This window comes from Hipposideros armiger, unplaced genomic scaffold (genome assembly GCF_001890085.2).
Source record: "Hipposideros armiger isolate ML-2016 unplaced genomic scaffold, ASM189008v1 scaffold_695, whole genome shotgun sequence".
Taxonomy (NCBI): domain Eukaryota; kingdom Metazoa; phylum Chordata; class Mammalia; order Chiroptera; family Hipposideridae; genus Hipposideros; species Hipposideros armiger.
The window spans coordinates 993,454-1,013,494 of NW_017732045.1; the positions used below are offsets into that span (position 1 = coordinate 993,454).

At 40.9% G+C, this 20,041-nt stretch overlaps 1 protein-coding gene across 1 annotated transcript in view; it reads right to left on the reverse strand.

Annotated features, from left to right (window-relative positions):
• Positions 1-14,435, reverse strand: part of IFNAR1 (interferon alpha and beta receptor subunit 1) — a 27,230-nt gene extending 12,795 nt beyond the window's left edge. Inside the window, exons 1-5 of the mRNA XM_019626948.1 lie at positions 14,361-14,435; positions 11,872-12,785; positions 6,533-6,669; positions 4,341-4,498; positions 4,116-4,257 (exon numbers count right to left, since the gene is read on the reverse strand). Coding sequence (XP_019482493.1) covers positions 4,116-4,257; positions 4,341-4,498; positions 6,533-6,669; positions 11,872-12,785; positions 14,361-14,435 — 1,426 coding nt within the window. The remainder of the gene's footprint in view (positions 1-4,115; positions 4,258-4,340; positions 4,499-6,532; positions 6,670-11,871; positions 12,786-14,360) is intronic.
• Positions 14,436-20,041: the final 5,606 nt, after the last annotated feature.

The following is a 20,041-nucleotide window of genomic DNA, read 5'->3' on the forward strand; positions in this document are numbered from 1 at the left end:
ATAACATTCCACTCTTTTTCAATACATATATACCAAGTCATTATTCATAAAAAGGATTAATTCTGACATACGGTTACTCTTTAATACAGTTCTAGAGGTAAGCGGAAGGAATGGGGCTGGAGATGTCATTTTGGGAGTCCGGCGCATATATATAGATGGTACTTATGTAATTGTGTGTACTTGTGTGTAATTGTATGTTGTTGCATTAGATTTCAAAGAAGCAGAGACAGAAATGACCTATAAGGTAAAAGTGGACTAGTTTCAGTTTTGTTAAAAATAGTTGTGTGACTTCTGGACAACTACTTGGCATTTCTGGATCTTCTCTTTCTTACTGAGAATTTGGAAACTGGATCGGATGATTCCCTTCTGATCTCCTCCTATGAACAGACTTCCTACTCTTAAGACCGACCTCAGACTCCACCTGGTTTGAGAATTTCCTCTGCTTTCCTCAAAACCAAACCATCTCTTCTGCTTGCTGATCTCCTTAATTCCTCCTATTGTATCACTAGAAACAAAGAACTTAAAATGTTCACATAAACTAACAAACTCTTCAACGTGGATTTAGTCAATCAAAAAGTTTAAGTGATTACTATCAGATTCTTCAAACATGAAGAAATCAAGATGGCATCCAGTGCCCCAAACAGAAAGGACCTGTGGCTCCAAAGGGGGAAAGGAGACTGAAGTGAATGTGAGGGACAGAAAACAAACATTAGATCTCAAAACTTCTACCTATGGTTAAGCCCTGCCTACCTTAAACCACATAGAGAAATTATCCTCTGAGAAGGCAGTTTTGTCAAGGTTAATTCATAATTCTAGCATTATGAAAAATCTAGCTGATTTTTTTTTTTGAATATTGTAGGCTTCACTTTAAAGATGCTTTACAACAACAGAAACGAGGGATGCTATCCAAATAATTTTGGTGCTGACCCAAATTCAAGTCTACCTTATTTTTCAAACAGGAAACATTTTTTTAAATTTCCAAAAAATACACACTAGCATATAGAACACTTCCTTCCTGGCCAGTTACTTCTTCTAATTACCTACCTGAGCTCTGAGAGTAGAGCTGGCATTAATGATACCTTATTTTAACATAAACATTCCTGAAAAACTCCTCCATATCTCGAAATCCAGGTTTTTTTGATAGTTTTGTTTTTCTCAAATGTCTTTGATTAGAAAATAAGAATTCCAGAGAAAGCAGGAGCTATAAGAAGTCTGGGAAGTGAGTACAGTACACAGGCTTCTTTAAATCAGGGGCACAGAAGGTCAAAACAAAATGAGCTACAGGCAAAAAGCAGGTAACGACTGTATGGTCCATTCATCTGGAAAACTCTATTATAAACAGAAAACTTTATAAAAAAATTTAAAACTAAGCCCTGATATGGTTTCAACCCACCTTCACTTTTTACATCTGTCTTTCCTGCACACTCTATTACAACTGCTTTTGCATATAAGGGAGCCACTGCCGTGGTAGCTACTTTTATATTTCCTTTAAAAAAATACGTTATCATATACAGTATGTACATCAGAACAGAAAATAATTTGGAAGTGAATATATAACCAATATGAAATTCATTTCATAAAACAGGTTTCATGATATAACTTCACGCCATCTTTGTCTCTCCTCTTCACTGATGTAGTCTAAGCACCCAGAAGAGTGTTTGGAATTCAAAGGAAAAACAACACAAATAAAAAAAAGAAAAGAAAAACAAAATGACGAGAAAAACAAAGAAAAAAATACAAAATAAAGGCATTCAATATTTATGGAATGAGAAGACTACTACACAGCACCTACATCATAACAAATTTTAGGTACAGGCCACAAACACTGATGTCTTAGCGTGGGTCCTACACGCACCAGGATCTAATGGCTTACTCATGCATCTGTGTACTGTTTATCACCAACAACGTACGTGCTCCAGTCTGAGAAACACTACACTAAAAGACACTGGTCTGCTGCTGTTATTAACTACACTTTAACTGATCACTTACTCTATGCCACTGTTCTGAGCACTTTCTACACAATTGTTCAATACTCATAATAACTTTCTTAGTTAGACATTTTATTATTCGGGTGTCCTAGCCCAGTTTGCCTAGGACAGTCCTGGTTTAAGCTTGTTGTTTCAGCTTATGTAAAATTTAAGTGCCTCTTTTCACTCTCAAAAGTATCTGGTTTGGATGCCAAATTATACATGGTCATAGTTTTTATCTCTACTTCACAGATAAGGAAACGGTGATAGAGTAAGTAGCAGAGGATGGACTTAAACCCAAGCAGCCTGGCTCAAGTCCATGCTACACTATACTACACTAACGTTATATGGCCTCCCCAAACTTGCAGTCGGGCATATTTTTACAGGGGCGATTGTTTTTAAAGCTAGCAGAACAGAGTAAGAACACACTGGAATAATGCATTTGATGCTAAAGTCAGAATGAAAGGACACAAGACGGCTGTGGACTGGAGAATTCAGTATAAGCAATAACTGTAACGTGTGAAGGAAGAACGACAGTGCTTGTCTGTGGCTCTGTTCTTTATTACTGGCGAACTTGAACGAAGGGTATCTGAGGTCATCTTTGCTGTACTTAAAACAGCCGTTCAATATGAAAATTCTGAACTCACACAAAGAACAAAATTGGTAACAAAACTCAAAATTCAATTTAAAGAAAAACGCTGAGATAAAAATTCGTCTATTATTAATTCCAAGAAAAACCATATACGTGTGTTCTATGTATGTACATACACACACACTACTAAAGCTGTGATATTAAAAGTAATCTCACAGTTTTATTAACAGTCAACTGGAGAACAGCATGCCATGGCCATGAGTGAAGGGGTGGGATCCTGGTACTGGAGGGCCTACGCCTGCTCTTCCATTCTCAGACAAGGAGCCAGGGTTAGCAGACAGGCCCCAACACCCTGAGCAAAGTACTTCCTGACCTCTGTTCTGTTTACTTCTGCAATTATTAAGTACAAAGGCAGCACAAGGGAGGAGGAACTGAAATGCTAACAAGTGTGGAAACGCAGGGTCCAACATACAGACAGCACCAAAAAATGTGTACACATTTTAAGAAAGGAAAAAGACTGTATTAAAGCTGTAATCCTCAATACATACTGATAACAAAAGATGAATACGAGTCATGTGTACACATTTTTTGGCACCCCCAGTATGGATGTTTATAAATTGCATCTAAAATTAATACGTTGTATATGATGGAGATCATAGGAACGCGTGACCACAGGAGGAGACCTGGTTTCTTATTCCCAAACCGTGGGCAGGCTTTTTGGGGTTCTGTCCCCCCTAGCCTCAAGTTATGGTGACCCTCTAGTTCAGATCCAGATGTATATTTTAAGAAGGTGGAGCATCTAGAATAGTGCAGGTATGGCTGTGGACTGCAGAAGCTGTCTGCCATCGGCATTCCCCCGAATCTCTTTGTGTCAATGTCCAAAGATAAATTTGACTAAGTCTCTATTTGCATTGAGTCGTCGGCAAAGTCATGACGCATTTTTGCGCTGAAAAACAGAAAAATACACCATGACTTTCCCAACGACCCAATAGAAATGAAGTTATATGTATTAGGCAAAGTAGACAAAATTTCTTCTAAAAATGGAAAAAACAAAATGTTTCACAAATCTGAAAAACAAACAAACTATGGTGTTAAAAGTTATAAAAATTCTTCAGATGATTCTGGCAAATCAGCAAGTAGAGTCACATACGTTTTATAGTCCATTGAAAAAGTCACATTCGTGATGGACTCATTGCTTCCGTTCCACTTCAGCATAAAGGTGTCATCAATGATGTAGACCTCTACATTTTCAGGAGATTTCAGATGTGTTTCCCCTATAAAGGTAACAAGAAAGAAGACAGTTATATATACATTACAAATTATTTTTAGAAACGTTATTCTTCCCTTCACATCGAATATTTAAATATAACAAAGTACATAAAAAAAAATCTAAGAACACCTAATGATTGCTTGCAGCACAGGGAGGCTGCTAATTATTTATATTTCTGCATCTGAGAGAACAGGGAAAGATTGAGTTTTTTTNAAAATGCCAAAATGACTAGATTGCCAATCTGTATATATAGTTATTGAATCTAAAAGCAAAACTTTCTCCTTACCTGTGGTAGTTATACATTGCACTGGACTATACGAAGCAATTTTTCTCTGCCGTCGTAGTCTTGTTTTAACTTTTAAACAGTAAGTAGTCTCTGGTGAGAGGTTATAAATTTTATCTTTGGAATGAATGGTTTCAGTCCTGTTCTTTATAAAAAAGTACAAAGTCAAATTTCAGAATTAATTCACGTCATTTTTCTGTCCTATCAAACAAAGGTAAAAATACTTACTTCTCCACCTGAAGAATTTTTCCAGATTACTAAGCTGTAGCTAAAGCTGGAACTTTCCAGGACCCACATGATACTATGTTCTGTCCCAGGAGGAGAGATGTCTATCATTATTGCCTTATCTTCAGCTTGTAAATGTACTTCTGGAGGACCAATTTGGGCTGCAAGAATCAAAACATTTACTGTACAATTTCATTAATACAATGCCAAAACATTCAATCAACAAATAATTCTGATTACTTACTATGTGCCTGACATGGTCAAAGAGAGACCCTCGTGGCGCTTACACTTTAATGGGGGATATGGGAAAAACCTCCAATAAACAAAAAACATACAATATCATGTGTGCTATAAGGAAAAATGAAGTAATATAAAGGGATAGAGGATGGTAGCAAGAGCTGTTTTAGATAAGTGAGTCAGGGAAAGCCTCTCTGAGACATCTGAGCTGAGATGCGACTAAAGTGAATGAGTATGTCATGCAAATCTCTAGGGTAAAAGCATGTATTCCAAACTTGGGGGCGCGGGGGGTGGAGGGCATCAATTGCAGGGCCCCTAAGATGGAAAAGGTACTTACCATTCTCAAGAGACAAAGGGGTGGCTTCAATGGCTTAATGGTAGAAAATGAGATCAGAATTAGCTAGCAGCCAGATAATAAAGAACAATGAGATTGGAGGGGTGCCATGACCTGATTTACGTTTTGGTAAGATCAACCTGGTTGATGGACGAGGAAGCGAAAGCGGCTTGGTGAAGGCCAGCAGCAGGAGGGGAACGGACAAGGGATCCGATTCAGGGTATACGCGGAAGGTGGATCGTTGAGAACTTGTTGACAGGTGGAAGGTTGGATGTAAGGAAAAGAGAAGTCCAAGATAATTCCAAGGCTCTTGGCTTGAGCAAATAAATAGGTGACATCATTAACAGAGATAGAAGAAAACCGCAAGAAGAGCTGGTTTTGAGGGGGAAGATGACGAGTTTTATTGGGCCATTTTAAATCTGAGGTGACTTTGAGACATCTAAGTAGGGATGTTGAACAGAGAGTTGGTAATTCGTCTCAAGGTTAAGGGGAAGGAGATATCACTTTGGGAGTCCAGAGCACATAGATGGTACCGAAAGCCATACGATTACCAGTGGAATGAGTGCGGAAAGAGAAGAGCTTAAGTGGCTGAGCCCTGCTGCAGTCCAACATTTAAAGGTCTGAGAGATAAGGAGAAACTGGCAAAGACGCTACCGACGAGCAGGACGAGAGCCAGGACAGAGCAGTGTCTTAGAGGCCCAGAGACGGGAGGGTTTTGAGAAAAGGGGGGGACAACCACGTCGATGGGAGCCAGATGGGGACTGGGAACTCACTGGGCATCGTGGTGGAGGTCACTGGTGACCGTGACAAGAGTAGTTTTAGTGTAGTGATATGAACAAGCTCAAGTGGGGAGGGTTAAGAGGGAGTGGGAAGAAAAAGGACAGAAAAGAGGGACAGATAGTCCTTCTGGGAGTTCCGTACAGGGTAGTGGTTCTCAAACTTTTTGGTCTCAGGATCCCTTTACACACATAAAGAAACGGAGGGTCCCAGACCAGAGAGCTTTTCTTTACATGGGTTATGTCTTTTGATATTTAGCCTATTAAACATTAACTGATATTTATTAATTCATTAAAATAATAACGATAAACCTATTACACAGTAACCAACATTTGTTATATAAAATTAACTGTATTTCCCTAAACAAACCAACCAAAAAACTTAGTGAGACGAGTGGCCCTGTGCTGTTTCATGTTTTTGTTCAAATCTCTTCCATGTTTGGCTTAATAAAGAAGACAGATGTACCTCACACCTACTTCTGCATTCAGTAAGTCATCAAACCACACATCAAATGGCATCTGGAAAATCCCAGTGTATACTCAAGAGCAAATGAAAATGAAAAAGGCAGATAAGTCTTCTGAATGATTATAAAATTGTTTTGACTTGACAGACCTCCTGAAACGGTCTCGAGGACCATGTTTTAAGAACCACTATTACAGGGAAAGCAGAAAAATCAGGCAAAAGCAGGAATGAGGTAAGTTTAAGTGAATCTTTGTTGCTGGTTTTTGTTTGTTTTTTGGAAGATGGAAGATTTTTCATTATGTAAATGAATGGGTTTGAGAAGTGAGCTGTTCTGGTAATATTTAACAAAGACTATAATGCAACTCAGCTGGCCACTTTTTCTTACCTTGTTGAAATGGTATAAACGGGGCAACCTCATACCATGGAGAAGTGCTGTTTCCCTTTTCTGCTCTTATACGCAGTTTCATTTCTTCATAAACATTTATGTCAGGTGAAGTAAAGTTGCATTTGGTACTAGTAACNCTTCACTTATTTTACTTCCACTGTTTTCATCTTCATAAGAATAGTTTCCTGAATCTTGACTCGTTTGGGAATTATATTTTTTGTGATCTTCATCAATTTGATTAATTCCTATTGTAGAAATGGTGTCCATATTTTCAATTATAAAACATCTTTCAATTTGTTCCTCAGAAGTGGAAAGAAATAGATTCTTTAGTGGCTGTTCAGAGAAATACTAATTTAAAAAAGGGAAAGAACAGAAACAGGTTATTTAAAATAATAAAAATCAGTTTTCTAGTTCTAATAGCTTTAGTTTCTGAAGTCCGCTATCTAGAAAACTTATCTTTTGGCATGCATATTAAAAAGTCAGCTAAGCGCCTATCACCTGCATTATAATGTGTGGAATAAAACCACCATTGGTGAGGTCATGTGCATCTTAATATCGTTTTTTTGTTAAGTATATGAAGAATACCTAAGTACACTGTGCTATCAGGGGCAGGGGGTGGGAAAGCATGGGGGAGGGTGGGGAGCGGACAGCACTGGGGTTATGGAAATTCTGAAGTAATAAAAATTTTCGTATCCAATCCACAAATATCCAGAAGCAGCACAAACGATAAATTAATTTTTCCCTGTTCAACTAAGATTAGCTGTTGTAATCAGCTAGATTTAAGTTCTCTCAGTAACAGCTATGAGTATTAGCGTATATAGGAATGACATTTAAAAACGCAGGGATGTAAGAGTAAAATAGTCAGTATTTACAGAACATTTTTACAGGCCAAAGCCTTTCTGGTTTCTCTTTGTTGCTCACAACTCTATGGGATGGTATCATTGGCTCCATCTTCCAGCCTAAAAGGACTTGTTCAAGTTCCTGGAGCTCGCAAGTGCAAATATATTACAGCTTATCAATAATTCACCATCAGGTCTCTCTAGCTCCAAAGCCTAAGCTCTTAATGATATTAGAATATCGTATCAGGCAGGCACCTGAAGCCCAGCCTACGTGAACATCCGACTCCCAGGGCATAATCTATACTTAGGTCTTCATCATTTAGTGCTTTCATTAAATATGCTGACCTCACAGGAGTGACCCCTCCCCGCCTCCCCGCCCAAAAAACACAAAATTGAGAGAGGGTCATGGAAAGAAACTCATGTTTTCTTATTTCATTTTCTGTGATTTCATCCATAGAATACAGTTTCTGCACTGATGGCAACGTTTAACTCTTTCTGTGATACAAAGACTTTCAATGGTAAAACAAATGCCACAGTAGCCAAACAGCCAGAAAAATGAGATTAAGGTCAAACTTGACCATCCCGTGTTATAGTATACTAAATGACTGCTTCCAAACTTAATTCACTGAAATTTTGAAGAAAAGACCCAAATCAGTCTGCATTATTTTCTAAATATCAAGAAATCATATGTATTCTGTTGAAACCAAATATATTTCCCATTTAAGAAAAATTCAGACAAAGAAAAGTAACATACCTCATCTATAGTGGAAGGAGGTTTACTTGATGGAAAGAACACATAACGGATAAATTTCCAGAAGACTTTCACAATGTAAAGGACAACTGGGATAGAAAATGCAATGCAGATTCCAGCTATAAGCCAGGTTTTAGAAGTATTTCCTAAAAACAAAAGATGTTTAGCATCAATACATGTTTTGACACATCAATATGTTAAAAGTGCCGACAGTTTGTGTAAAAAAAAAAATGTAACCATATGCAAGGAAATCTATTAAATAAAAATCTACGAAATGATACCCTTAGAAATGGTTCTGCTACCACTGAGCCTACAACAGCTGTAGGCAATGGCCTTTACTTTTTTTTTTTTTTTAAGATTTTTTATTGGGGAATTGGGGGATGGGAACAGCGCTGGGATATTGGGGGAAGGGGAACAGNAGGCTTGAACTGTTTGGTTTCACATTCTATATTCAGAGATAATATATGCTTCATATACTCTGACAGAGAGCTGCAAAGATGTGATTTTAACCTTAATAAGTATGTACAGGAAATGAAAATTCACATGACAAAAATCACGAGAGAGAGGTATGAATGTTTGTCAGCCAAGCCCTATAGGAACCTGAAAAGGTCTTGACTGCTGAACAAATCAAGTCTGAACTTCATTTACTCCTCTTTACTTTTAAGGACTTCTAGAGACCTACTTTATTTCTTACACTCCTAGGACAAATCTCCCACCAGGTGGACGCCCTCTCCCCTTATTTCTCTCTTCTGGCCCCTCCAATCTGCATTTCTCTTCCTCTCTGACCACTCAAATCCCCCAAGACTCAGCTCAAGTTTGACCCCTTCTAGAAAACTTCCCTCAAATACTGCAGCTCACGCTGATTTCCCTTCATATGCTATACAATGAATCTGAACTGCTCGATTTCACACGGAAATAGGGGGAAAAAATAACAATAATAAAGCACAGTACCTGTTATCTGACAGGCTCTCAAAACTTGTTGAGTAAAGGTGTTTTTCTTTTAGTTGCTTTTTTGTGTTAAACACAAACCTCCAACCATACTGCAAGTTCCTTAAGAGCAGGGTCTATATATCTGCATACTTAATCTGCATTTTTCAGAGTACTTAGCATAATGCTGAGATCACAGAAGCTTCTTCTGCAAAGGTCTGATCTTTCACGATGATAAACTACAATTTTTCAAAGACCAGCTTTTAAATTTACTTCTGGTTCCTACAATATTTCTAGCCTTTACTTCTGCCTAAGGACAAGCATGTTATCTACTTGCAGACTTTTACGCAGACAGGGATCTTTGTGTAGAACTTTCTTTGTTTGGACTGCTTCCTCTACTTTCCAGTGAGAGATATTATGGTATGGAATCAAAAGGGGAGACATTTGAGAAAACATTTTCTGAATTTGTTTTTAAACTGGGGGAGGTACTCAATTAAGCATCCCCACTCTCTATTTTGTTTCACCCTCATATTCTCTGAGACTTCATCCCTGAACAGAATACTTCCACTTACCCCACTCCTCTAAACTTAATTCCCATCCCATTTGTTGGAATTTTATAGATTCTATGCAACTAAAGGGCAGTGACTAGCTTTACAGGGGTTAACAAAAGATCTAATGGCATTTGTAGCATCCAGTCTAGAATATTCTAATTCTATAATTTGGGGCCTTGAGATACTAGGAGGAAATCTGATAGGGTGGAGCCAGGGAGTTCCTCAGGGATGCAATTCTTCTGCTAAGGAAAGGAACCCTGGAGTTAGAGGTATCCTGGCATTTGGGAGATCAACACATAACTGATTGATAAATGGACAGAGACTTGGAAATAGTTATTAAACAGGATTTTAGATTTCATAGATTTTTGTTCTATTAGTATTAGCAATAGCCTTTTGATAATAGTTCATTTCTCTCCTTTAGCATGTAAAAGACACTTAATCCAAACTTCTATTTATACAATTGGTTGCCTTTCAACCTTTCACATTCATACTGATAACCGGCCAGTTTACTATTTTATTTAAGTCTGACATAAAGCCAAACACATACATCCATACAAACATAAATTTCCTCTCATATTTTGGACAGTTTTCTTAGGCTAGGGTCTCAGAATTGCATTTACTAGGTTTAAAAGTATGAACATTTTTATGACTTTGAAAGACAGAACATTATGATCTCAAGTTAGGGTGAACATTTCATATAGCTTTGAACACTACTTTTCCTTTGAGAAAAAAAGTAGATCAGGTAATTGAAAGATAACTAGGCCCTTAACACAGAGGTGGATAATCGAGAATTTAAACTGGTCTTTATTTTTATGTTTTTTTTTTTTTAAAGATTTTTATTGGGGAATTGGGGGATGGGAACAGCGCTGGGAAATTGGGGGAAAGGGAACAGACAAGTTGCTGTCCTTTCGTTCTTCAGTCTAGTTGTGGAGGACTATGCTTCACTGGCCCAAGTTGGCACCATCATTGCGCTCTTCCCGGGCGAGGCAGATCAGTCACCGGCTTCTGGACGGCCGCTCACATTGGCTGCTGGCTACACACGGTAGCCCATGGCAGCCCACTGCAGCAGGGGCTGCAGCTTACACCACCGCTGGCGAACACATCAGCCCAGCTCCAGGTTGAGCTGTTGTTCAGTGTCTTAGCTGTAGAGGGCAGTGTCACTGGCCCTCATGTGGGATCTGATCTGGGGCCCTGCTCCTCAGAGCTGGGATCCCAAGCCAGCTCTTAACCAACACGCGATTTGGCCGGCCCTAAACTGTTTGGTCTTTAGGAAAACAGTCTCACCTTAAGCACCAGATCTCTGAGGCCAGATTCCCTGGGTCTGATTTTCCACTCAGCCACTGGCTAGCGGTATGGCTTAGGCAAGTTACTCAATCTCTCAGGACCTTAGTTTACTCACATGTGAAATGAGGATAAGAGCGCCTAGCGTTTGTTTTGAAAGCCTAAAGAAGTTTCTACCCTTAAAACACTCAGAGTAGTGCCTGGCACAGAGTTAAGAGCACAGCTGGGTATAAAATTCATTTTAGCAGCTCTCTCTGATCTAGATTAAAATTAGGATCTCAATGCACATCCTTCTGGAATGTTAATTTTACATGAAAACTCTAGGGAAATCCTTATTAAAGCAAACATGAGTTTAACGCAAATTTTCATAAACAAAAAGACTTTCAAGACATTACCACGGGCTAACCTAGAGCCCTGCTACCACCCACCCACCAAATGGTACAAATTTAGTACCATTTGTACTAAATATAGTACAAATATATGTACTATATTTGTGGAAGAGTTTGAGAAACAGGATACCATGTACCGCATTGGGGTAATGTTTTCAAAGTCAATAATTAAGTATTTGAATCCACTAGGCTGCCTCCCCGACCTCCTGGATTCCTGCCCGCGACCGTTAAGCCCCGTTTCTCTTTGGGCACACCTCCGCACTGCAAAATCAGCCTTTATAACAGCTGCCATTCTCCCAGTTACATCCTGGCGAAGTATTAAAAATGCCACCCCCTCTTTCCGGCCTGAGACCGCCGACTAACCTGGTGGCTCCCGGCCTTTGTATTTTGGATGCATAATTTCCTTTTATTATTACTTTGTATTAGCCTGTACGAATCCTGAAAACACGAATAATTCTGCAACCCTCACCTCCCTCCCACGTGGAGCTGTTGACGAAATTAAGGATATGCGTTTCAGGAACAGTATGCATAGTTCGTGGCTAAATCCTTATTGTTATTAAGCGGTCCAGTCGACCCAAAGAAACAAAGAAACAAACGCTACACGAAGGCTCTCGCACATCCAGTGCCGCTGGGCTGAGTGACGAGGCTGCGGCCGAGGGCGGAGGACGGGAGGGGAGGGCGCCCCCAGTCCGGGGAGGGGTACGCTGGCCGCCAATCAAGCGGCGTGCCTAAGATCTTGAACACTACTTCCTCTTGCTTGCTATTCGAGCCCAAGTCGGTTTCAATCTGAGCACTGCGGCCAGGGATGACCAGGGGCCTCCCGGAAGGACATCTTTTACCACCCAGCCACCTCCCCAGACCGTGGCTTCCAACATCGCCCCCGCCCAGCCTCGCGCCGCGCCCCGAAGCCTGCGCCGGGACCCCTCGTCTCTCACCTGCAGCCGAGGGCAAGACCCATGGAGCCCCGGCGACCAGCACTAGGGTCGTCACGCCCAGGTGGGCAAACATTGTCCTCGGGCCGCCGCAGACCCGGCCGGTCACATCCCAGGCCACCAGCGCAGTGCGGGAGCAGCCCGCGGGAAGCCTGTGTGCACAGGGAACGCCCCGGGCCAGTCCCCACCCACCGCGCTCGCCCCGCCCCTTCCGCGCACGCCCCGCCCCCGCGCCTCTGGCAACGTGGGTTGCTCCTGGGGGGGGGGAGAACAGTAGAGCGCACGCCCGAGTTCGCTCCTGGGAAAGTGTTAGGCCGCCCTGCCTGTTCGTGGCGCCGCAGTTTTCCGGCCTGAGACCGCCCACTCGGGATCCTCCCGTGCCTTCTCGGAAGATAGCGCCTAACTGGAGCCTTTGATCCTCGCAGGGACGTGGCGCGTTGCCTGTGCTCCTGCGCGGATCTCTCAGCTCAGGAATCCCTTTCCCCCTTCCCGCTGATGGCTGCAGGAGCGCACCGTCAGGCGCTCTAGGCCTTCGCCCTTCCTCCCCCTGGTCGCGAACTCGGGGGCCTTGGTATTGGGGCGGCTTGGGGATTAAGGGAGGCAGGAATGAGGACGCTGTCTAGCGGGCCAGACCGCTTCCTAGGTGCAGAGCGCTGCGAGCGAAATGCAGGCGAGTCCAGAATTAGGTCAAGACGCGTCTAGCGTTTGTTTTCTGAGCGACCTGGCAGACGGCCCCTTGGAGAGAACCGTGAGGTCTCCGCGCTTCAGGTGGTCTCCAGAACAGCGGACTTAAAGCTCTTGCTCGCCAACCCTTATCAGTAAACAATTTGAATCCACCGTTCAAATGGTTATTTAAAACCTTAGTAGATTATGTACGTTATGAAAATAAGCAAAATGAAAACTAGAGGATGAGAGATGAAATAAGCAATCAAATGCTTAGCTGATAATTGCAACACCTACTAATATTAATTGTCAACTATATGGCAAAATGAATATTTGTAGAGGACAACACGATTGAATATGCCTTATAAACAACTGAGGTATAATTTACATACCATGAAATTCACCCATTTTAAGTGAACAATGATTTTTAATAAATCTATCCAGTTGTTAATCCTCATTTTAAAAAACTTTGGCTTATCACTTTGCAATTCAACAGTTTGATTCTGAATATGTCTCTGCTTTGTTTCAACGACATCACAGATGGAAAAATACCCTACGAGAATGTGTGGATACAAATGAAGAAGGATATTCCTGGTTGCAATTACTAAATCATTCTCGTGTTAAAGCCTTTCCAATGATTCTGAACGTTTTTATTAAAATTCCATTTCCTGCTGTCCAAAAGTTGTTCTTGCAAATTAGTTGGAATAGGTTGCATTTTTACATTAAGAACAATGGGCCCCAAACCGACTGAAACATTTCATTTGAAAGATTTTTAAATATGTTGGTAGTTCCTTCGCCAACCCCACACACTCTCCCTCTCTCTCTCTCTCTCTCTCTCTCTCTCTCTCTCTCTCTCTGTCTTTAGTGGACAACTTGAGTTTTTAAAGGTGTGCAGTGTTTTTGGCAACAAAAAATCACATCCAAATAGAAATATCCCCAAATATACATTTTAAATTGCAAGAGTTATACATAGCTTACACTTATATAATTTCTTTTGATTTTCACTTGCTCCCAATAAAAGCAGTTTTAAGGAATTCATTCACTGGTTTGTTTTGCTTTTCAGTATTGTGACAGATCATGCTAATGTTAGCCACTTGTTAAAGAAAAGCTCAGTAAATATCTTTTGTAGAAAATACATAATTCATTTTGGGGTTGACAGCATTTGCATGGGACAGATTTTCATGTTTTTTCCTCATCTTAATACAATATATTGTAAATACTGGATTGTGTTTTAATCAAGTGTACCACACGTGTGACACCCTGTAGCACTTTATGCACTTCAGTTTCAATTTATTTGCTGTCATAGTTTGTCTGTGGATGAAGCATGAATTAATTCCCCGTGTAGTGGGTTTTAGTTCTCCAACCTTAAACCAGACCCCCTTCCACCCCCGCTTTATTGAAGTCAAAATGATCCATCAAAGGTTAGTTACACTTGCAGTATTTTTTATTAAACATGTTCTTTTACATTTTTGTTTTGAAATAATTTCAAACTTACGGAAAAGTTGCAAAAATAGAGAACTCCTGCATACGCTTTTCCCAGATTCACCAAATTGTTAATATTTTGCCACATTTGTGCTTTCTGTGCATACACACACACACATATATGTACAAACTCCTGAGATATATAGGTGTATGTGTTTCTCTGAACTTCTTTAGATCTGGCCTTTGTCTTTCATGACAATTTGGGGCTTGTCTGATGTTTCCTCATGATTAGATTCAGATTATGTATTTCTGGCTGGAATACTGCATAAGTTGTGTGGTGTCCTCAGATAAACCCATCTGCAGGCACACTGTAGTCATTCACCCCTTATTAGTGATGCTAATTTTGATCACAGAGTCAAAGTATTATCCAGTTTCTCCACTGTGTAGTGACTGTTTTTTCCCTTGCAACTAATTTGTGGAGAGATACCCTGAGATCCTGTGAATACTCTGTTCTTCATCAAACTTTTCTGTCTGTAATTATCATCCGGTAATGATCTCTGCCTAAACCAGTCTACTGTGATGATTGTGAAATGGTAATGTAACACTGCCCTTCCCACTACAAGTATTAGTTGACATATTATAGGAAAGTGCTTTTGCTTCTTTTATTTATTATAGTAGGGACTCTTATTTTAATCAATTATAGTTCATTACTATCCTTATTTACTTATTAAAAAAATTTTTTAAAGATTTTTTTGGGGGAATTGGGGGAGGGGAACAGACAAGTTACTGTCCTTTTGTTCTTCAGTCTAGTTGTGGAGGACGTCGTTTCACTGGCCCATATTGGTATTATCATTGTGCTCTTCTCGGGTGAGACAGTCGCTCACTGGCCATTGGACGGCTGCTTTCGGTGCCTCTTGGCAGCTCATGCTGGCTTGCTGGCAGCTCATGGTAGCTTAAGGCAGCCCACTGCAGCCCACTGCAGCCTACGCCATTGCCCGGGACTCATGGCAGCTCAACTCTAGGTCGAGCTGTTGTTCATCATCTTGGCTGTAGAGGGCGCAGCATCACTGACCCTCATATGGGATCCGCACCTGGACCCTGCTGCTCAGAGATGGCGTCCCAAGCCAAGTCTTAACCAACATGCCACTCGGCTGGCCCGCTTATTAAATTTTTTTAATGAATAGACTATTTTTAGAGCAGTTTTACAGAAAAAGTGAGCAGAAAATACAGAGAATGCCCATATACATCCTTTCATCTCCCTCAGTTTCCCCTATTGTTATCATCTTACGTTGGTATGGTACACTTACTACAATTAATGATCTTATACTGACATGTACTTAACTAAGGTCCATAGTTTACAGTAGGGTTCACTCCTTGTGTTGTACATTCTATAGGTTTTGCCAAATGCATAATATCATTGTAGGAGAGGAAATTTTTTTCCTTCTTCCCCTTTAGGTTCTTTGGTCGGTCTAATAATTAAATTGACATAAAACAGATTAACAGTAGAAAAACAAATTTAGTTACATATGTATGGGAGCCCCATAAAAATATGAGACTGAAAGAAGTAACCAAAAACAGGCAGCTTTTTACCTTTGAGAGAGAAACAATATGTTTGTGAAGACTTGACAAGACAAAGGGATTTAGGCTTGGAGTAGTAATTGGGTGAAGTAGAAGGGTTGGTTGATTTAGCCAGCTTACCCAGCCTTGTCTTCATTCCTTCTTGCTGTAGTTCTGGATGCCTTCTCTCCTCCTGGTATAGGGAGGATACCTTTCACATGGGAGAGTTATTGCCTGCTTTAAGGGGGAGAAAGAGGATCAGTGTCTGTCCCTGCACCTGCTGTTTCTCAAGTTACTTTAATTAAAGAGAATCAGTGTGCCAAAGTAGCATATTTTGAGGTAGCATATTCCGCCCCCCTTCATCATGTACCCGCCTGCGGGAGACCAGCTCCCGCAGGGTCCAGGGGTTCCCTCAGGTGGAGACGGCGTAGGCGAGGAAAAAGAAGAAAGACACGCAGAGACACAGGAGCACTTTCAGGAAGAAGTGTCTCACTTTATTTTACAGCATGCCCCTTTTTATAGTTGACCATTATCTCATCAGTAAAAAGTTCTTTTACATAGTTTAGATCAGGGTTTTACTTCCTCATAATTCTTATGTTCCAGGGTACAGCTCGACTTTTTCTTATGCTAAAAGATCAACTTAACTGTGTTTTAATCCTTTTTGCCTATAGTGACTTTGTGACTAAGGCTAATCCTTTTACCTATAGTGACAATGTGACTAAGGCTAATCCTTTTACCTATAGTGACTATGTCTACTTAACAATTATCCTAAACACTATTAGCTAAGCAGGATCTTAAGATTTACAGGGTGTGTACTTTGACCTTTACTAAGAGACCAGTAGTGTGACTAAAATTGCCTTTAGTGTATAAAATAGAATTATTGTGATATATCTATCAGAAGGGGTATAAGATCTTCGTCCTCCTGGGGGGCATCCAAAGGGGAATTTAAATCTTCTAAGATATAAAGCAGTATCTGTTTCTCAGTCAGAGCTTCAGAATTTGTCCCAATAGCAGTGCGCTTGGCCATGTCAGACACTGACGCGCAGCCGGCTCCCAACACCCGCCATTACAGTATCATACAGAATAGTTTTATACTGCCCTAAAAATCCCCTATACTCCACTGATTCATCTTCTTTATCCATTTTAATGCTGTCAAATTGTCCCAGTTTAGGTCCATGGGAGCCATTTCAAGGTGGCTCCTGTTCCTTTTGATAAGTCCCATCTTTTTTTTTTTTTGAGCACTCCTTTTAACTCTGGCATAAGATGTTTCAGGTTCATTTAATACTTTTCAGCCCCAACCCTGAAATCAGCCATTTCTCCAAGGGGTACTGGTTTCTTTTAGTGGGGAATGGTATTTAGAAACCAAGATTTGGGCACTAAAACTTTTTGTTTTAGTTAAAGAGGTAAATTCCTGTTGCCTCTATATCTTGTCTCTTCCTTGGGGGCTAACAAAGAAAAGCAGTTCCTTGTGTATGTTACTTTTGAAAAGGGCTTGTTAGAAAGAGCTGCCTTTATGGTATGTTGCCATGTAGTTATATGGCAAAATTCCCACACTGTGAAATTTAACTCTTGTTTCTTCAAATCTTCAGCCACATTTTTTACCCATCTTTCAGTAGTGTTTAGTTTATCATCACATAGTGGCAAGAACAAGGGTTCCCCCATGACATGTGGCTTTTTGTTTTTTGCTGTTAATTAAAACATCAAAAACAGCTTGTGAACATTGTTATCATTTGTGAAATTTCGTAAAGAACCAGAGTAAGTATCACACGATGTAAACACTTTTTTTTTTAAAGATTTTTATTGGGAAATTGGGGAGGGGAACATTGTGTTTTTCTGGGACCCATCAGCTCCAAGTCAAGTTGTTGTCCTTCAGTCTTAGTTGTGGAGGGCGCAGCTCAGCTCCAAGTCCAGTCACCGCTTTCAATCTAGTTGCGTGGGCGGAGGGGAGGGGGCGGTGCATAGCCCACCATCCCATGCGGGAGTTGAACCAGCAACCTTGTTGCACACTGAGCCATCCGACCACCTGCTGGCAGCTAGTGGCTGCTCAGCTCAAGGTGCCGTGTTCAATGTTAGTTGCGGGGGGCTTAGCCCACCATCCCATGGGGGTGTAGAACCAGCAACCTTGCTGCTAAGAGCACACAGCTCTCACCAGCTCAGCTCGGGCACAGCTCACTGGCCCACGTGGGAATCGAGCTGACAACGCTGTTGCTCTGAGCTCGCGCTCTTAACCAACTGAGCCACTCGGCCGGCCCGTGATGTAAACACTTTGAAATACTCTTTTGTTGAGGTTTGTTTTTATGATTCTCCTAATGTTATGGCTTCAGATTGTCATTAGCTAATATCTCAAAGCTCAATATAATTTAGGGGGAGGTGAATGGTTAATGACAATGAGTGTAAAAACATTTCACAAATAGTCTTTGTGACTTTTTTTTTTTTTACTGAATTCTTGAAGGGTGTGATCAGATTGTCATAATATTGTGGCACAAAACCCCCCACAAAAGTTTACATCAGTAACAGGAAATGGGTCAATTCTGACATTTTATTCACTTTTGTGTTACTAGTATTATATTTAATTCCCAGTTTATTTACAGAAATCTTGTCACACCCATTTCCTGAACTTTAGTTTAAACTAGCTACATAATCTGTAAACATGCTTAACCGGGCCAAATAAACAGCTAGACACAGTCACAAACTCCAAAAGCGCACAAAGGAAAGCACTCCTGCACATTTCCTCCTGGTAGGACTCCCACTCTGCGCTCATTGTATGTGGCATGTGGTCCTCTGACAATTACACTAAGTGAAGGTGCTAGTGCTAGATCATCTGTCAAACATCAATAAAGCTTAATTTATTTCTTATTTAACAATGCAAATAGATTTTCATTGCACCCTAGTGGACTCTCTATTCCAACACAAATCCCAGAGAGGTGTACCCCAGTTTAGCAACCACTGCTTACAAGCTTCCAGAAAAATGAGTTTACTTCTTTTTGGGCAGAGGGGATAGTGGAGGAAAGCTCAGAGGAGCAAACTTTTAGGGTGCGTGAACACTAGCTCCAGGATGCTCAGGGAAGAATCTGAGCAGCTCTGCTCCATAATCTCCCAAACTGCCATTCTCCTCTGTGCTTTATCATCTTCCTTTCCTCATCCCAGCGGGCAGACAATTAAGTAAAAAATAGCAGTAAAACAACCAGTACAAACAGTCAACTAGTCTGGTGGCAAGGAGTATGGATTTTGGGAGGTGGCGTGGAGTGAGAGGTGTTTTAAGTGGAGACCGAGAGTATAAGCAGGAAGGAGATAGGCAGGAAAAGGAGAAAGGGAACAGTATTCCAAGCAAAGGGAACATCATATTTGAAGCCTGTGTTCAGTGTAGCTTGAGGAAAGAGTGAGACCAGCTGCATGCTGACTGCATACAGGGAGAAAAAGATATCTGGTTTTAAATGATATTGGAGGACAGCCACCCCTCTGCCCAACTGGTAATTAAGTATCTCTGAAACAGAACAGTGGACCTGCTGGCTAAGAGTATGGTTCTGAAGTTGACTTGACCTGGGTTGGTATCCCAGCTCCATCATTCTGGGACCTTGGGCTAGTTATTTAATCTTGTTTCCTTATGGGGACCACCAGAATATGTACGTCATAGTGGTGTGATGGGGATTAAATTAATTAATGCATGTAAAGAGTTCAGTCCAGTATCTGGCATATGGTATTCCATAAATATTGGCTATTTTCCTCCCCTGACCATTGTTGTTATTGTTTTTCTGTGTCTGAAAGGCTCAGGGGGGAAGATTCAATTCTAGTGGAGAAGACCTACAGGGTCACACGGCCCCAAAAATCAAAACTTCATTCTCCATCCTCAACTGGGCAGAAATTTAAAAACTTCTCCACGTACTGCAAATCTCTGCCCCACCACTTCTCATTTTCAACAGATGTTCTCCCACCCAGCTCCAACCTTCTTGCAAAATTTAAGCAATCAACAGATCAGACCTCAGCTTCCCACAAAAGACCTCAAACGCACCTGAACCCACAGCCATTCTTTCTTTCCTTCTATTATTAGGAAGATGTCCTTCCTTCAGTTGAAGGATAATCTCTCCATCTGGTTCTGTGCACAACCTCTTTGTAGAGATGGCTTTTCACTAATTATTTTTTCCCTTACCCCATGACTTCATCTTTTCTCTTTGGCTCCTTCTCACCAACAATTAAACA